A 16,380-nucleotide genomic window follows, 5' to 3' on the forward strand; every position below is an offset into this window, starting at 1 on the left:
TTTCCAGTGACAAACAGGAGTAACTAAACAGAAAACTTCACATGCCCAGGCAGCTTTAAAGGTTTGGGAAACATCCCTTGCAAGTGTTATGGCAGACTAGAGAAGATTATTTTACCTCTCAGTCAGGTTCAGTATTGCTGGCTCACCACTTTTAAAAAACAAGTAATTAATGACACTCAATTTTCAAGAATTTTAGGGTAATACTCTTAATATAATTAACTCAGAAAAATAATGCTAATGTATACACATTAGACTTAAATTTTAGCCAAATTTTAAATACACATCACTGGGAGAAATCAGAGCCAAACTCAGAACAATACGTGCTCTATAACGGGAGTGACCATATGGTCCAGTCTGCCCAGGGCTCTCCTGATGTACATCTGTTATTCCGGTATCCCACCCAGCTTAACATTTGTCTCAGATTTTTCTTTTTAACAACATACTATGAATAACTGCATTAAAGTAAAATAGGATGGGTTTGTTAAACTTTCACCTTATATTTAATACCACCTTCAGCTATGGCTTTGTCTAGTGTCGTGTGGGTTGCAAGCATAGCAAACAGAGTTCTCACTTTTAACTTCTCATTCAGTCTGAATGCCAAATACTGATAACACATCTTTCCTGACTCTTTTCTGATAAAATCAAATACACTTGGACACAGGCAATTAAGGATAGCTAACTCTATCTAGTCTTGGGTGATGATAGGAGAAATACCTGAAGTTGCTGTTCCTGCCAGCTACTCAGTGTACCTCCCAGTTGTGTTACAGCCACTCCTCACCTTGCAAGATGCACAGGAGCCTCAAGGCCATTATAAGCTGGGTCACTGGGAAATATGGGGTATTTGTGTAACACATGCAGGAAAAAGATGTTATACGTCCCTGTGTATAATGTACAGAAGACAGTAATCTGAACACTCTTGCTACAGGAGTTTTGCCATTTACTTACTAATCGTATTGTGCAAATCTACAATTTTATTGTGCAAATCTACAATTTTATTTTGCAGCAATTATTATAAATTTAAATTTTCCACACCTTCTTTTTTTATGCTCATGTGCCCCAGTTTAGAGATCTTACTCCCTTTCACATAACAATCTTAATGAGTGTATAAACTTAACTATATAATCTCCTAGGTCCTCAAAACCATGAACCTGAAGCCATAGCAAGGGTCCACCAACAAGAAAACCAGTTGACTGTTATGTTTTTACTATAATAAAGCTATTTTTTTAACCACCATCATTCTTGAGCAAATACAGAAACATCTCTATTCCACAATAAGCATGAAAAGAATAATATTCTACACAACCCAGAATTATATATGCCATACAGAGTAAATTTAAAGTTCTATGAAACAATTACTTTTCTGTTGATTCACAAAGTGCTTCAGAATTATGCATTAACCCTGATACCTTCATTCATTTTCAGCATCTAAACATGGTTTAGGTTAGAAAGAGGCATTAAAAACAAAGTTTAAGGCCAGGGCCGGACATGGTGGCTCATGCCTATAATCTTAGCAGTTTGGGAGGCAAGGCAGGCGGATCACCTGAGCCCAGGAGTTCGAGATCAGCCTTGGCAACATGGTGAAACCCCATCTCTACTAAAAGTACAAAAGTTAGCCAGGCACGGCGGCATGCGCATTTAGTCCCAGCTACTCGGGAGGCTGAGTCAGGAGAATTGCTTGAGCCTGGGAGGCGGAGGTTGCAATGAGGGGAGATCATGCCACAGCACTCCAGCCTGGGTGACAAAGCAAGACTGTCTCAAAACCAAACAAAACAAAACAAAACACAAAGTTTAAGGCTAGGCGTAGTGGCTCACACCTGTAATCCCAGGACTCTGGGAGGCAAAGGCGGGCGACTCACCTGAGGTCAGGGGTTCTGAGACCAGCCTGGCCAACGTGGTGAAACCCTGTCTCTACTAAAAATATAAAATTAGCCGGACGTGGTGGCACTTGCCTGTAATCCCAGCTACTCGGGTAGCTGAGGCACAAGGATCACACAAGAATCACTTGAACCAGGGAGGTGAAGGTTGCAGGGAGCCAAGATCATGCCACTGTACTCCAGCCTGGGCAACAGAGCCAGACTCTGTCTCAAAAAAAAAAAAAAAAAGAAAAAGAAAACAAAGTTTAAGAATGTCTCACAACAGTAAAATTTGATTATTCTGGGTAGCAAATAATTATTCGTTACTTCAAACAACATCCTTTGGAGTGTAATTCATTAACCTTAAAAAAGTATCAAATACATTTGTACAAGTATAGGACAAGTCTATACTTTTTGTAAAAATTCTTAAAAGACTGAATTGTTTTCCTTAAGTGACAAGTTGGCCCACGCTAAAGGCAATGTCATCTGAGATTCCTGGAGGAATTTCAAAACCTTTCAAGTCTAAGAACATACTACACTAAAAACCATTCCTTTTGTCTGCAGCAGTTCTTCCACTCTAAATGAATATCCTAACGGAATAAAATCTGAAAAATCTAACTTTTATCTAAGAAAAAAATTTACTAAGTTGTGACAAAAGTTGATACAGTTGTTTAATTCTCAGTGCATCCTGGATAAAAATACCAGGTTATATTCCCATTGCATTCAAAATCTTAAATTTGGAAATTCCAAACTTAAAATTAACATTATTATTTTATTTTATTTTATTTTTTTGAGACAGAGTTTCGCTTTTTGCCCAGGTTGGAGTGCAATGGCGCGATCTCGACTCACCGCAACCTCCGCCTCCCGGGTTCAAGCAATTCTCCTGCCTCAGTCTCCCGAGTAGCTGGGATTATAGGCATGCGCCACCACCCTGGCTAATTTTGTATTTTTAGTAGAGACGGGGTTTCTCCATGTTGGTCAGGCTGGTCTTGAACTCCCGACCTCAGGTGATCCACCTGCCTCGGCCTCCCAAAGTGCTGGGATTACACGCGTAAGCCACCGCGCCCGGCCAAAATTAACATTATTAAATGCCATTAAAGATTCTGTATTACATGTAATCACTAAGGGAGTGTTTATAAAACATCTTTCATCCAAGTATGATATAACCTAGTCATAACCTCTCAATGAAGGTGATAGGACAGGTACCACCTTTACTACAAACAAGAGTCTCACCCTTGGATGGGGGAAAGGAGAAGGAAACTTGACAAGTCACCCAAAGCACTACTCTGATAATGCTGCCTTAATAAAACTCAAGAAAGTTACTATGTCAAATACACCCTTGCCATAATAAAAAGTTTTTAAAGAAAAGCTGATCACCTATGCTGTGAGGATGCAAAGGTGTAAGAATGACACAATGGACTTTGGAGACTCAGGGGCAAAGCGTGGGAAGCGGGTGAGGGATAAAAGACTACAAATTGGGTGCTGTGTATGCTGCTCGGGTGATGGGTGCACCAAAATCTCACAAATCACCACTAAATAACTTACTCATGGCCAGGCACGGTGGCTCACGCCTGTAAATCCCAGCACTTTGGGAGGCCGAGGCGGGCGGATCACGAGGTCAGGAGATCGAGACCATCCTGGCTAACATGGTGAAACCCTGTCTCTACTAGAAATACAAAAAAATTAGCTACAGGTGGCAGGCACCTGTAGTCCCAGCTACTTGGGAGGCTGAGGCAGGAGAACGGCGTGAACCCAAGAGGCGGAGCTTGCAGTGAGCCAAGATCTTGCCACTGCACTCCAGCCTGGGCGACAGAGCAAGACTCTGTCTCAAAAAAAAAAAAGAACTTACTCATGTAACTAAATGACACCTGTTCCCCAATAACATATGGAAATAAAAAATTTAAATAAATAAAATCCTGGCCAGGCACAGTGGCTCACTACTGTAGTCCCTGCACTTCGGGACACTAAAGTGGGAGGATCGCTTGAGCCCAGGAGTTTCAGACCAGCCTGAGCAACATAGCGAGACCTGTCTCTACAAAAAATAAAAATTAGCAGGGCGGGGTGACCCACGCCTGTACTCCCAACTACTCATGAGGCTAACGAGGTCAAGGCAGCAGTGAGCTGTGATCACACCATTGCACTCCAGCTTGGGTGACAGAGCAAGATCCTGTCTCAAAAAAAATATAAATTAAAAATTAAATAAAGTACTGTGTATAAAAAATAATTAAAATATCCCAAATGCTTTTAGAGCTTTTAGGTCCCTCTCTAGTTTCTATCATGCAAAAATGCTGTTTCAGAAAATCCTGATAACTGAAATGTACCAGAAACAGGAACCAGCTCTTGCCCAACTTTTAATTTATGAACTAAGATACACACAGCAAAGGCCCAATCAATGTACAAAGCAAGCCCTTCCTCCCAAGGGAAAGGTGGTTCAATGGTAGGCTATGCAAAATAAGACTCCTACTTATTTCCAGGTGGGCCTCTTAGAAATACGCATAATATCGTAGGTGATATAAGGTATTTCCCATATTTAATATCTCTTTACTTAAAATGTTTATGATCAATGGCATGTTATGGTTTGTCAGGACTTTTTTTATCCTCAGGGGTACATACAATGATCATAGATTTGATGAAATATGTTAATTCTCCAGATGTTCCTCTTGAAAATGCTTCCAATTCAGTCCACAACTAATCGTTCACATAGTTTTTAAAATGTTTAATTATGCTATAAAACATAAAGAACCTTGAAATAAAATTAATTCACCTTAGGCTCAAATATAGCAAACGGATAAGATTATCTTTGTAATTCCAAGTCGAGCAAAACAAAAAATACCAGTTAGGAAGAAGAAAAATCCTCTTATATACTCTGGAAAGAGATCTTAACACTTTCCTGTCACTTAGTTTTGTGAAAATACTCCGCTCAAACGCACTATGTATCTTTCAAAGCCCATAAATTTTCAGTCCTTCTAACACCAGTTATTTCATCTATCAGCATAAAGATGAATCTTTCCAATGAGTTGTAAGGCTCAAAACTAGACAGAAAAATGCTTTGCAAGTCAACTAGTATGCAGGAAAGAGCTGAACAATGAGGTTTACATTTGCTTCTGCGGTCAGAAACTAAGGGTTTGTGTGTTCTTCACCAGTTTTACAACCCTCAGAAAGAGCTCCCCGGACCCAAGCACCACTGGTGCCTTGGTTAAAAGAGTTAAAATCAGCTACCTTATAATCTTTACTCATTTGTTCAACAAATACTTTTTGAATTACTACCAGATGCTAAGCAACCATTCAAGAGTACCTCCTAAGATGTGACCCTTGAGCACCTTTTAAAGAGAATGTTAAAATTCTGCCTGTATAAGGCACTATTAACTGACGTAGAGCACCAAATTCCACTCGAAGTATATAATCCCACCTCCCGAATCAAATTTAATTAAGTTTTTTCCTAAAGCTAGGCCCTCAACAGCGTACAGGAGGAGGTATATATATCTTACTCAAGTAAATCGCAGTTCAAAACTGCGCGGTTTCCCGCAGGCAAAACTGCCTTAGTGAAGGTCGGAAAGAACTCCAGGCCAATGAAAATGTTAATACAGAGGTGAAAGCGAAGGTGCCCAATTCAGAAGCGGGACGAAAGTACGAGAAAGGGTCTAAGAAAAAAGTGAGTTGGAGGCGAGGAGATGCGCAGCAGCGGTCAAACGTGCCCTCCCCGCCGGGTACGTCAAGGTGGCAACTTTTCCAGCACTCCGGAACTCCCGACTGTCCAGCCCTCGGGCAAGCTGGCACGCCTCGCATCCCGGGGAGCGACCCCAAAGGCGGGGAAGCGGGTTACCCCGCAAACCAGCAAGCTAGACAGGGAGTAAACTGGACGGGGGCGGGACCTGGACACACACCCTTTCCTCTCTGGGAAGGAAGCGGGGAGGGGGAACGGAGTGCGCGACCCCGGGGCCACCAGCCCTCACGCGGGCCTGCGGGGGCGTGGGGGGAGGGGGAAGACGGTGCAGCCCCGCGGGGTTCGTCCAGAACCGACCTAACCGCTACGGAGCCCAAGGCCGGCGGGGGAAATGGAGCGGGCCTCGCCGAGGGCAGGCGGGAAACCAGGTGGCGGGAAGACCAGAGGCCGGCCCAGCTCCAACGCCGCACAGGAGGCCTCGACCCTGCCCTGCCTTCGGCGGGCCACGGGATCGCCACAACAGGCCCCCAGCCTCCCAAAGGGACGGGGTGAGAGCCAAGGAAGCCCCCACCACGACACACAGACACACAAGCCTGCTCACCTCCCTACCCCCCACCCTCGGGCCGTGCTCGCGGGCTCTGCGCCCCACAGCGGCGCGGGGGAGGCGGGGGCCATCGGCGCGGCCGCGGGAGCTGATGCCCTCCCCGACGCCCGGACCTCGACACGCAGACAGAATCAACAAAGCATTGCCGCTCCCGAGAAAAAACATGCCACAGGCCCCGACCAGGGACTCTCCGACGCATGGCTGCCCGGGCCGCAGGGCTGCGCGGACGGGCTGGGGGAAGGGGTGGGGAAGGGCCCCGCGGGGTGGCTCCCCGGTCCGGGAGCCTCGCCTTGGCCGGGATGCGGTGCTGCAGGGACCCCCACGCTGACCTTGGAGTCTCCGTTGCACAGAGCCATCGGGGCCAGGGCCGGGGCCGCGGCGGTGACGGCGACAGTACGAGACGGGGCGGGAGGGTGCCGGAAGGGTCGGCGCCGCGGGCCGAGGCTGAGAAGGAGGCCTGGTCGAGGAGCAGCCGGCAGCGGAGAGGAGCCAGCCGCCAGAGAAGCGCCGAATAGAGCAACAGCAGCAGAGCGCGGGCCCCAGCGCCGCGGGAGAGGAGACCAGCAGCGCGCACGCTGCCCCCGCCTCCTGCTTCCGCCCCGGCCGGCCACTGGGAGGAGCCAGAGCCCGTTCGGCTTGGCAGCCGAGCCTCAGATACTCTCCGCAGCCGCCGCCAAACCGGCCGGCCCTTGAGAGGAGGGGCTCGCGGCGTCCGGCCCCGCCCCCAGCCCCGTCCCAGCCGGCAAAGCCGGCCTGGTCTCCGGCGGCCCGGCCCGCCCTTAGGGAGGAGGAGCCCGCGGCACCCACCGGCTCCGCCCCTCCCGCCCTCGCACCGGGGAGCCAGCCCCGGGAGGAGGGGCCTGTGGCGCCGGCCGGGAGAAAAACCGAAGCCGAATCCGAGCCAGTTTACTTCTACCCGATTTGCCTGCTACCTTGGACGACTGCGGGAGACTAGCGGCACCAAGGAGGCCTCCTGAGAGCTGGGCCTCTGGCGGAACTCTTAGCCGGTGGCGTGGCCTTATCTCAGGTTGTCGGACATGAGAGAGGCCAAGGCTGCTTTGGAAAGTTGCGTGACCATATCTCAAGGACGTCATTGTAGGAACTGATCACTTAGATACTTCAAAAGTTATACAGCTCCCCAGAAAAAGTTCTACAGCAGGCGCAGTATTTCCAAAGAAAAGGGAGTTTGGGAGTGGTATTCTGGTGAGCAGCTGGCCCAGGGAACTGGTCATGAAGCTCTGTTTGCACAGCAATGTTTTTATTGGAATTGTTTGTGGGGAAGGGGCTGCAGTCCCTCCACCTATCCCTTGGCGACCATCAAGATGAGGTGTTACATTGAATTTGGTTACCTAGAGGCCTAAATCGAGATTGGGGTATAAAGAATAATACTTGAGATGGCTTCCAGCTAACAAAGCCTTTCCACAAATATTGTTATTATAATACAGCCAACATTCTACTGCAGTTCATTCTTGTGTCAGACTCTAGTTCGGGTGTTAAGGAGCCAAAGTGAGAAAACACTTTGAAAACTAACTTTAACCACGTGAAAGTAGTAAGGTAGGATTGATGTTCTTATCCTTTTTACAAATGAGGAAATTGAGGGGTAGTGAGATAATGTGCCTCTCAGTATAGATTGTAAGGGCTCCCTAATCTAGGAAAGAGTAGACAAGTTTATTAGTGAAATATTTACAAAAACGAAAGGCCCAAGGTCCTAGTGGGCCTGAGACTCAAGTATTTTGCTTACCTTTTTATGAACCGAAAATGGAATATTTGAACTCTCCAAAGCCGTGGATACTGGCTTCTCTGGGTAGGTCTGCATGCACAATCTAAAGAAGGGTGTAGTAACCAATAGGCGAGCCTCAACTTACATAAACATCCACCCCCAATGGAATGGAATGTGATGTGATATACTGGCATTAAGGGTTGGCTAAATCCCATCTATCTTAAACAATGCTTAGTTTAAATATATTCTAGGCTAGGCATGGTGGCTCACACCTGTAATCCCAGCACTTTATGGGAGGCCGAGGCGGGTGGATTACCTAAGGTCAGAGTTCCAGACCAGTCTGGCCAACATCATGAAAACCCGTCTCTACTAAAAATACAAAAATTAGCCAGGCGTGGTGGTGTGTGCCTATAATCCCAGCCACTCAGGAGGCTGAGACAGGAGAATCGCTCGAACCCGGGAGGGGGAGGTTGCAGTGAGCCAAGATCATGCCTTTGCACGCCAGCCTGGGCGACAAGAGTGAAACTCCGTCTCAAAATAAATAAATAAATAAACAAACAAATTCTAGTGGTCAACTGTGCTTAATGGCTAAGAATATTGGCATGCACACAGTATAGGATCCTGATATTCCTAAGTTCTTCTTTAGCTTCTGACTCTATTGACCCATCCCTCTTTGTTGAAACTGGATTTTCTTTAAAATGCACCAAAAAGTTGTCTTTTCATCGCTGTGATTGCTCTTGGTTGCCTTTGCTTGCTCCTTTTCCGGTATCTGTCCTTCAGGAGCTTTAAGGTCTAGATTTCTTCAGTATTTCTATTCCTAATCCTTCTCTCATCTTACTCTTCCTTGGGGCACTTGTTTAAAAATATAGACTTGTTGGCCAGGTGTGGTGGCCCACACCTGTAATATCAGCACTTTGGGAGGCTAAGGCAGGTGGATCGCCTGAGGTCAGGAGTTTGAGACCAGCTTGGCCAACATGGTAAAACCCCGTCTCTACTTAAAAATACAAAAAATTAGCCAAGTGTGGTGGTGGACACCTGTAATCCAGCTACTCAGGAGGCTGAGGCAGGAGAATTGCTTGAACCTGGGAGGCAGAGGTTGCAGTGAGCGAAGATGGTGCCACTGCACTCCAGCCTAGGCAACAAGAGTGAAACTCCATCTCAAAATAAATAAATAAATAAACAAAATATAGACTTGTTTTTAAAATACCCTTAATACGCTCTATGTTTTAACAACTCTCTTCTGTGCTCCAGACCCAGATAACTATGTTCATCCTCAGTTCGATTGTCAATGTCATGTTAGGCCCCAAACTCAACAAGTCAAAACAAAACTTCTCTCCCAATCTCCCAAACTTCATATTGACACTTACTTTTTCTTTTTCTTTTTCTTTTTTTTTTTTTAGACGGAATTTCGCTCTTGTTGCCCAGGCTGGAGTGCAATGGTGCAGTCTCGGCTCATTGCAACCTCCACCTTCTGGGTTCAAGCAATTCTCCTGCCTCAGCCTCCCAAGTAGCTAGGATTACAGGCACCCCCCATCACACCTGGCTACTCGTTGACACTTATTAGGGAGAAAACATTCAGTCTTTCACAAATAACCTGTGGGTTTTCATAGATGCCCTTTGTCAAGTTGAGGAAGTTTCCTTCTGTTCCTCTTTTGCTGAAAGTTTTGGTCAAGAATGGATGCTGTCAAATGCTTTTTCTGTGGCTATTCAAATAACTATATAGTTTTTCTTTTTTCAGTTTTTGAATGTGTTAAATTACAATGATTGATTTTGTTTGTTTGTTTGTTTGTTTGAGATGGAGTTTCACTCTTATTGCCCAGGCTGAAGTGCAATGGTGCAATCTTGGCTTACTGCAACCTCCACCTCCTGGGCTCAAGCAATTCTCCTGCCTCAGCCTCCCAAGTAGCTGAGATAACAGGTGTGTGCCACCACACCCAGCCAATTTTTGTATTACTAGTAGAGACCGCGTTTCACTGTGTTGGCCAGGCTGGTCTCGATCTCTTGACCTCAAGTGATCTGCCCGCCTCAGCCTTCCAAAGTGCTGGGGTTACAGGCATGAGCCACCGCGCTGGCCCTGTTTCATATATTTTGTCTGAGTTTTTTTGTTTGTTTCAGGCAGGAGGGTAAATCCAGTCCCTGTTACCTCTTATTTGACAGAAGCAGAAGTCTGGAAACCTTTTCTTTGTTGTTGTTCCTGGAGATCCATGTCCGCTGAATGGAAGTCTCTTTTAATGATACATTGAGGCAGCTTAAACCTACAAAGTCTTCCTTCTTTGCTTGTCATACAAATATTTTTGTTAAGGGACAAGGTTGCCTTGAATTCAAAAATCTTAGGCAACATAGAACAGTGATGTTGAGTCCTTTAAATGCAATTGTATGCTTTCTAGGACCAATACATTTTTTCAAAATACAGTTCCTAAAACCCACAGATAGAAATTTCATACAATGTTTCAGATTTGGTATGTATATATCATGTCATAAAATATGTATTTCAGGCATAATCCATGGTTACCTTATTTCATCTTTCAAAATGTTTAATATTTTCAACCTCCCATTGACAAAAAATTAACTTATAAATTTATGAAAAATATTAGTTGTTAAGATGTGGAAGGAGGTACACAGTTTTGCAAAATTATTTTAGGGCAAGATATGAGGTTTTTTTGTTTGTTTGTTTGTTTTTGAGACAGAATCTCACTCTGTTGCCTAGGCTAGAGTGCAGTGGCACAATCTCAGCTTACTGCAACATCTGCCTCCTGAGTTCAAGTCATTCTCCTACCTCAGCCTCCCAAGTAGCTGGGATTACTGGTGTGCACCCCCATACCTGGCTAATTTTATTTATTTATGTATTTATTTATTTATTTATTTTGAGACAGAATCTTGCTCTTGTCACCCAGGCTGGAGTGCAATGGCGCAAACTTGGCTCACCACACCCTCCACCTCCTGGGTTCAAACGATTCTCCTGCCTCAGCCTCCTGAGTAGCTGGGATTACATGTGCACACCACTACGTCTGGCTAATTTTTTTGTATTTTTAGTGGAGATAGGGCTTTGCCATGTTGGCCCAGCTGGTCTAGAACTCCTGACCTCAAGTGATCCACCCGCTTCAGACTCCCAAAGTGTTCAGATTACAGGCATGAGCCACTGTGCCCAGCAAATTTTTTTTTAATTGAAGACAACCATTCTAAAATACAAATGTGATCATTTTATGGCTCCCCATGGCTCTCAGGAAAAACTCCAAACTTCTAACATTTCTTATTAGGCTCTTGGAGGTTTGACTAGCCCTTATTTACTTTGCAGCCTGCTCTCTTACCACTGCCCCATCACTCTACTCTCTAGCCATATTAAACTGCTTCAATTCCATAAACATGACATGTTGTCTTTTGACGTAGGCCTTTTGTACATAAATATCTTCTGTGTGGAATATTTCTGATTCCCTCCCCACAACTTTGAAGTCTTGGGTTACATGTTTCCTCCTCTTGTGATCCCATAACCCTTTCCTCTTTATTAATACTTGCCACGTTCTACATTTTTTGTTTTTGTTTTTGAGATGGAGTCTCGCTCTGTTGCCCAGGCTAGGGTGCAGTGGCGCAGTGGCGCAATCTTGGCTCACTGCCACCTCTACCTCCTGGGTTCAAGCAATTCGCCTGCCTCAGCCTCCCAAGTAGCTGGGATTACAGGTGCCCTCCACCATGCCTTGCTAATTTTTAGTAGAGATGGGGTTTTACCACGTTGGCCAGGCTGGTCTCGAACTCCTGACCTCAAGTGATCTGTCTACCTTTGCTTCCCAAAGTGCTCGGATTACAGGCATGAGCTGCCGCACCCAGCCTTCCTTTTACTGCTTTTATGTGTTCACTTGTCTCTGTCCACAGAGAGACGCTGACGACAGTATCACTCCAATAGCAATAAGCAAAGCCAGCACCCAAATACTGGTTTCTAAATACCATTCTCCAGCAAGAGAAACCAGGGCTTCTTAGAGAAATGACTGATTTCAGGACCAAAAAAGAGACAAGATGACTAGGAACAACTTTTTGTACCAGAAGTAAGGAAGTGCTCAAGGAATCATGGGGACATGTCAGAAGGACACAGAAGTCAGCTTGAAAGAGCTTTTACTGACCAAATAAAAAGCAATATGTCAAAATAGACAATGATAGTAAACATTATGTCCACTGAATCAATTAGGAATATATCAGTCTATGCCAATATAAACAAATGAAAGATTAAATGGAGAGAAGAGAAAGTTCTTCCTTATAATGGAATGTTGACTAATAAACATACAAGGAATAATTGAATTAGAATATGTTCATTTTGCAACCATCATAAACATAATAAATTTAGGCAGTAAACATCAATGGATAGTAAAATTAGTGGGGGAAAGATGGATGAGGGAATGGGTTTTATTTATGTTGTCTCAGAGTATCTCCCCACAAAATAATTATCAATTATACAAGGAAAAAGAGTAACTTTACAATGGAGAAACATGAAGATATGTCTTTACTCAAGGATCAAAATTAACATCAAGAGTAATGGAATAAATCAACACCATGTGTCACTTGATGGATGCAGTGAGATGTGCACAGTATTATCTTAGTAGTGTCTTGCCTAAAATGCATAGCCTGAATTTAATCATGAATAAACATTAGGCAAACCCAAATTGAGCCACAATCCATAAAATAGCTAGTCTGTAATTGTTCTACTCATCTGTTGCTATATAACAACCCCCAACCTAGTGGCTTAAAACTACAACACAATTTTGCTGCTATTTGGGCAGGCTTCAGCAGGGGCAGCTTTTCTTCATCCTGTTGTGTCAGCTGGCATTGCCCAAAGCCCAACCCCACTAGGCCTTAGCTAGAGTAGTTCAAAGGCTAGACACTAGAATCATCTGAAGGCTTTCTTGCTCATATCTGTGATACCTGGGCTGGGACACTCAAACAGCTGAGGGCTAGAACAGTTGTAGTCCTCCTGGCATCTCTACCTCTATGTGGTCTCTCTATCACAGCTACTTCAGGTTAACTAGATTTCCTATGTGTCAGCTCAGGACTCCCGAGGAGAGTGTGGGGGTGAGTGGCAAGGGATGGGCAGTGAGATATCAAGCACTAGGTAGAAGCTGTCTGGTTTTTCTAATCTAGTCTTAGAAATCACACAGGTTTACTTCCCTGCATTCTCTTAATTAAATGCATCACAAGACCCACCCAGATTTAAGGAGAGTGTTCTGGAAGAACATGTGGAACTGAAATCATGGTGTAATACTTGGAAAATAAAATTAGCCACAATAGACTGAGTGTGTTGCCTCACACCTGTAATCTTAGCACTTTGGGAGGCCAAGGCAGGCAGATCATTTGAGGCCAGGAGTTTGAGACCAGCCTGGCCAACATGGCGAAAACCTATCCTACTAAAAATACAAAAATTAGCCAGGCATGGTGGCGCATGCCTGTAGTCCCAGCTACTTAGGAGGCTGAGGCATAAGAATCACGTGTACCCAGGAGGCGGAGGTTGAAGTGAGCCGATATGGTGCCACTGCACTCCACTCTGGGCCACAGAGTGAGACTCTATCTCAAAAAATAAATAATCATGATAATAATAATAATAAATAATTTTAAAAGTAATCTTCACAAGATTCCTGTACAATGGGTGATATAATTTTCTTTTTTCTTTTTAGAGGGAGTTTCACTTTTGGCGTCCAGGCTGGAGTGCAGCAGCGCGATCTCGGTTCACTGCAACCTCCACCTCCGGGGTTCAAGCAATTCTCCTGCCTCAGCCTCCTGAATAGCTGGGACTACAGGCATGCACCACCATGCCTGGCTAATTTTGTATTTTTAGTAGAGATAGGGTTTCACCATGTTGGCCAAGCTAGTCTCGAACTCCTGACCTCAGGTGAGCCACCTTCCTCAACCTCCCAAAGTGCTGGGATTACAGGCGTGAGCCACCGTGCCTGGCCTAGATATTATTATACTCTTGTCACCCTTTTATGATTGAGAAAACAGATAAATTAACTAGCCTGAGCCCACATAGGTAGTAAATCACAGAACTGAGATTCAAACCAAGCTAACTGGTTCTAGCCTTTATATTGTTTGTTAAACATTCAAAATATACTTAACCAAACAATCTCAAAAGGGACAAACATCACTGGGAAAATTTTCTTTTTCTTCTCTTTTTTTTTTTTATATGGAGTCTCACTCTGTCGTCCAGGCTGGAGTATAGTAGCACGATCTCAGCTCACTGCAACCTCTGACTCTTGGACTCAAGCAATTCTCCCACCTCAGCCTCCCAGGCAGCTGGGATTATAGGCACCCACCATCATGCCTGGTTAATTTTTTGCATTTTTAGTAGAGACAGGGTATCACCATGTTGGTCAGGCTGGTCTTGAACTCCTGACCTCAGGTGATCCACCAGCCTCGGCCTCCCAAAGTGCTGTGATTACAGGCGTGAGCCACCACTCCCCGCCTCTTTTTTTTTTTGAGACAGAGTCTCGCTCTGTCACCAAGGCTGGAGTGCAGTGATATGATCTGGGCCCACTGGAACCTCCCTTGCCCTTGTTCAAGCATTTCTCCTACCTCAGCCTCTGGAGTAGCTGGGACTATAGGCACACACCACCCCACCAGGCTAATTTTTCGTATTTTTAGTAGACACAGGGTTTCACCATATTGGCCAGGCTGGTCTCAAACTCCTGACCTCAGGTGAGCCGCAGGCATTGGCCTCCCAAAGTGCTGGGATTACAGGTGTGGGTGACTGCGCCCAGCCTCAAGACCCAGATTTTTTTTTTTTTTTTTTTTTTTTTTTTGGAGACGGAGTCTTGCTCTGTCGCCCAGGCTGGAGTGCTATGGCCGGATCTCGGCTCACTGCAAGCTCCACCTCCCGGGTTTATGCCATTCTCCTGCCTCAGCCTCCCGAGTAGCTGGGACTACAGGCACCTGCCACTTCGCCCAGCTAGTTTTTTGTATTTTTTAGTAGAGACGGGGTTTCACCATGTTAGCCAGGATGGCCTCGATCTCCTGACCTTGTGGTCCACCTGTCTCGGCCTCCCAAAGTGCTGGGATTACAGGCTTGAGTCACCGCGCCCGGCCAAGACCCAGATTTCTAAGCTGAAAGTAAAATATCTGGAGTACATCCTAAGCCCAGGATACTGAACCTTGTCCATCAGACAAAAAGAGACTATCTTAAAAAACAGAACTTTAACAAACAAAAAAAACTCAGAAGTTTCCTGAATATGGCAGGATTTTACAGAATTTGGATCCCAGGATTTGGGCTCATTGCTAAGCAGTTGTATGAGGCCCTAACAGGGCCAGAGCATAAACCATATAATGGTCAAAAAAACAAGAGGTTTTGGACCGGGTGCAGTGGCTCACGCCTGTAATCCCAGCACTTTGGAAGGCTGAGGCGGGCAGATCACAAGGTCAGGAGTTCGAGACCAGCCATGACCAACATGGTGAAACCCTGTCTCTACTAAAATACAAAAAATTAGCCAGGCATGATGGCAGGCGCCTATAGTCCCAGCTACTGGGGAGGCTGAGGCAGGGGAATCGCTTGAACCCAGGAGGCAGAGGTTGCAGTGAGCCGAGATCACACCATTGCACTCCAACCTGGGGGACAGAGTGAGACTTTGTCTCAAAAAAAAAAACAAAACAAGGTTTTATCCGAACAAGGAGGGGTTTGCACAATAATAAATCACATCTACTGTTCTTATATTAACAACTCAATTAGTTAAGCTAAAAATTAGTTAAACTAATATTAAACTAGTTAAACTAGTATTAAACTACAAATTTAAAATATTTACCAAAAGGCTACCTGGCTACATAATTTCTTTTCTTTTTTTTTTTTTTTTTGAGACAGAGTCTCGCACTGTTGCCTAGGCTGGAGTGCAGTGGTGCGATCTGGGCTCACTGCAAGCTCCGCCTCCTGGGTTCACGCCATTCTCCTGTCTCAGCCTCCCGAGTAGCTGGGACTACAGGCACCCACCACCTCACCCGGCTAGTTTTTTTTTTTTTTTTTTTTTTTAGTAGAGATGGCGTTTCACCGTGTTAGCCAGGATGGTCTCAATCTCCTGACCTAGTGATCCGCCCATCTCGGCCTCCCAAAGTGCTGGGATTACAGACTTGAGCCACCGCACCCGGCCCTGGCTACATAATTTCAATAGCTCCACTACTCCAACCATCTGGGACTTCATCAAAGGATACCTACTAAGTGTGACATAATTCCTATCTTTCCTAGGATCTTTAATAACTATCTTATTACTACTAATCTTTGGTCCTTATTTGTTTAACCTCCTTGTAAAGTCTGTGTCTTCTAGGTTGCTGTAGTTCAATGCCAAAATAATGGTCATACAGAGATTGCAGCCAATCCCTGCCTCATATTCAGACTCTCCTGATGCTCCACCCTTGGGACCCTCAGACCAAGCAGCCAGAGATTTGCATACCCTCGATAGGCAGGGCCAATGCCCCATTCAACAGAAAGTAAATACGTAAGATTGACCTCCTCCCTCATCAATCTGGAAAAATAAAAAGTAGTCATCTCTGAGACGGGAAAATGAGACAGGCATAATACAGG

The 16,380-nt window shown here is 45.1% G+C and overlaps 1 protein-coding gene across 1 annotated transcript in view; it reads right to left on the minus strand.

Moving 5' to 3' along the window:
• Positions 1–6,824, minus strand: part of GMPS (guanine monophosphate synthase) — a 70,273-nt gene extending 63,449 nt beyond the window's left edge. The window contains exon 1 of the mRNA XM_008008622.3: positions 6,451–6,824. Within this exon, the coding sequence (XP_008006813.1) occupies positions 6,451–6,477 (27 nt within the window). The 5' untranslated portion in view covers positions 6,478–6,824. The remainder of the gene's footprint in view (positions 1–6,450) is intronic.
• Positions 6,825–16,380: the final 9,556 nt, after the last annotated feature.

The sequence above is a fragment of the Chlorocebus sabaeus genome, chromosome 15 (assembly GCF_047675955.1).
Source record: "Chlorocebus sabaeus isolate Y175 chromosome 15, mChlSab1.0.hap1, whole genome shotgun sequence".
Lineage (NCBI taxonomy): Eukaryota > Metazoa > Chordata > Mammalia > Primates > Cercopithecidae > Chlorocebus > Chlorocebus sabaeus.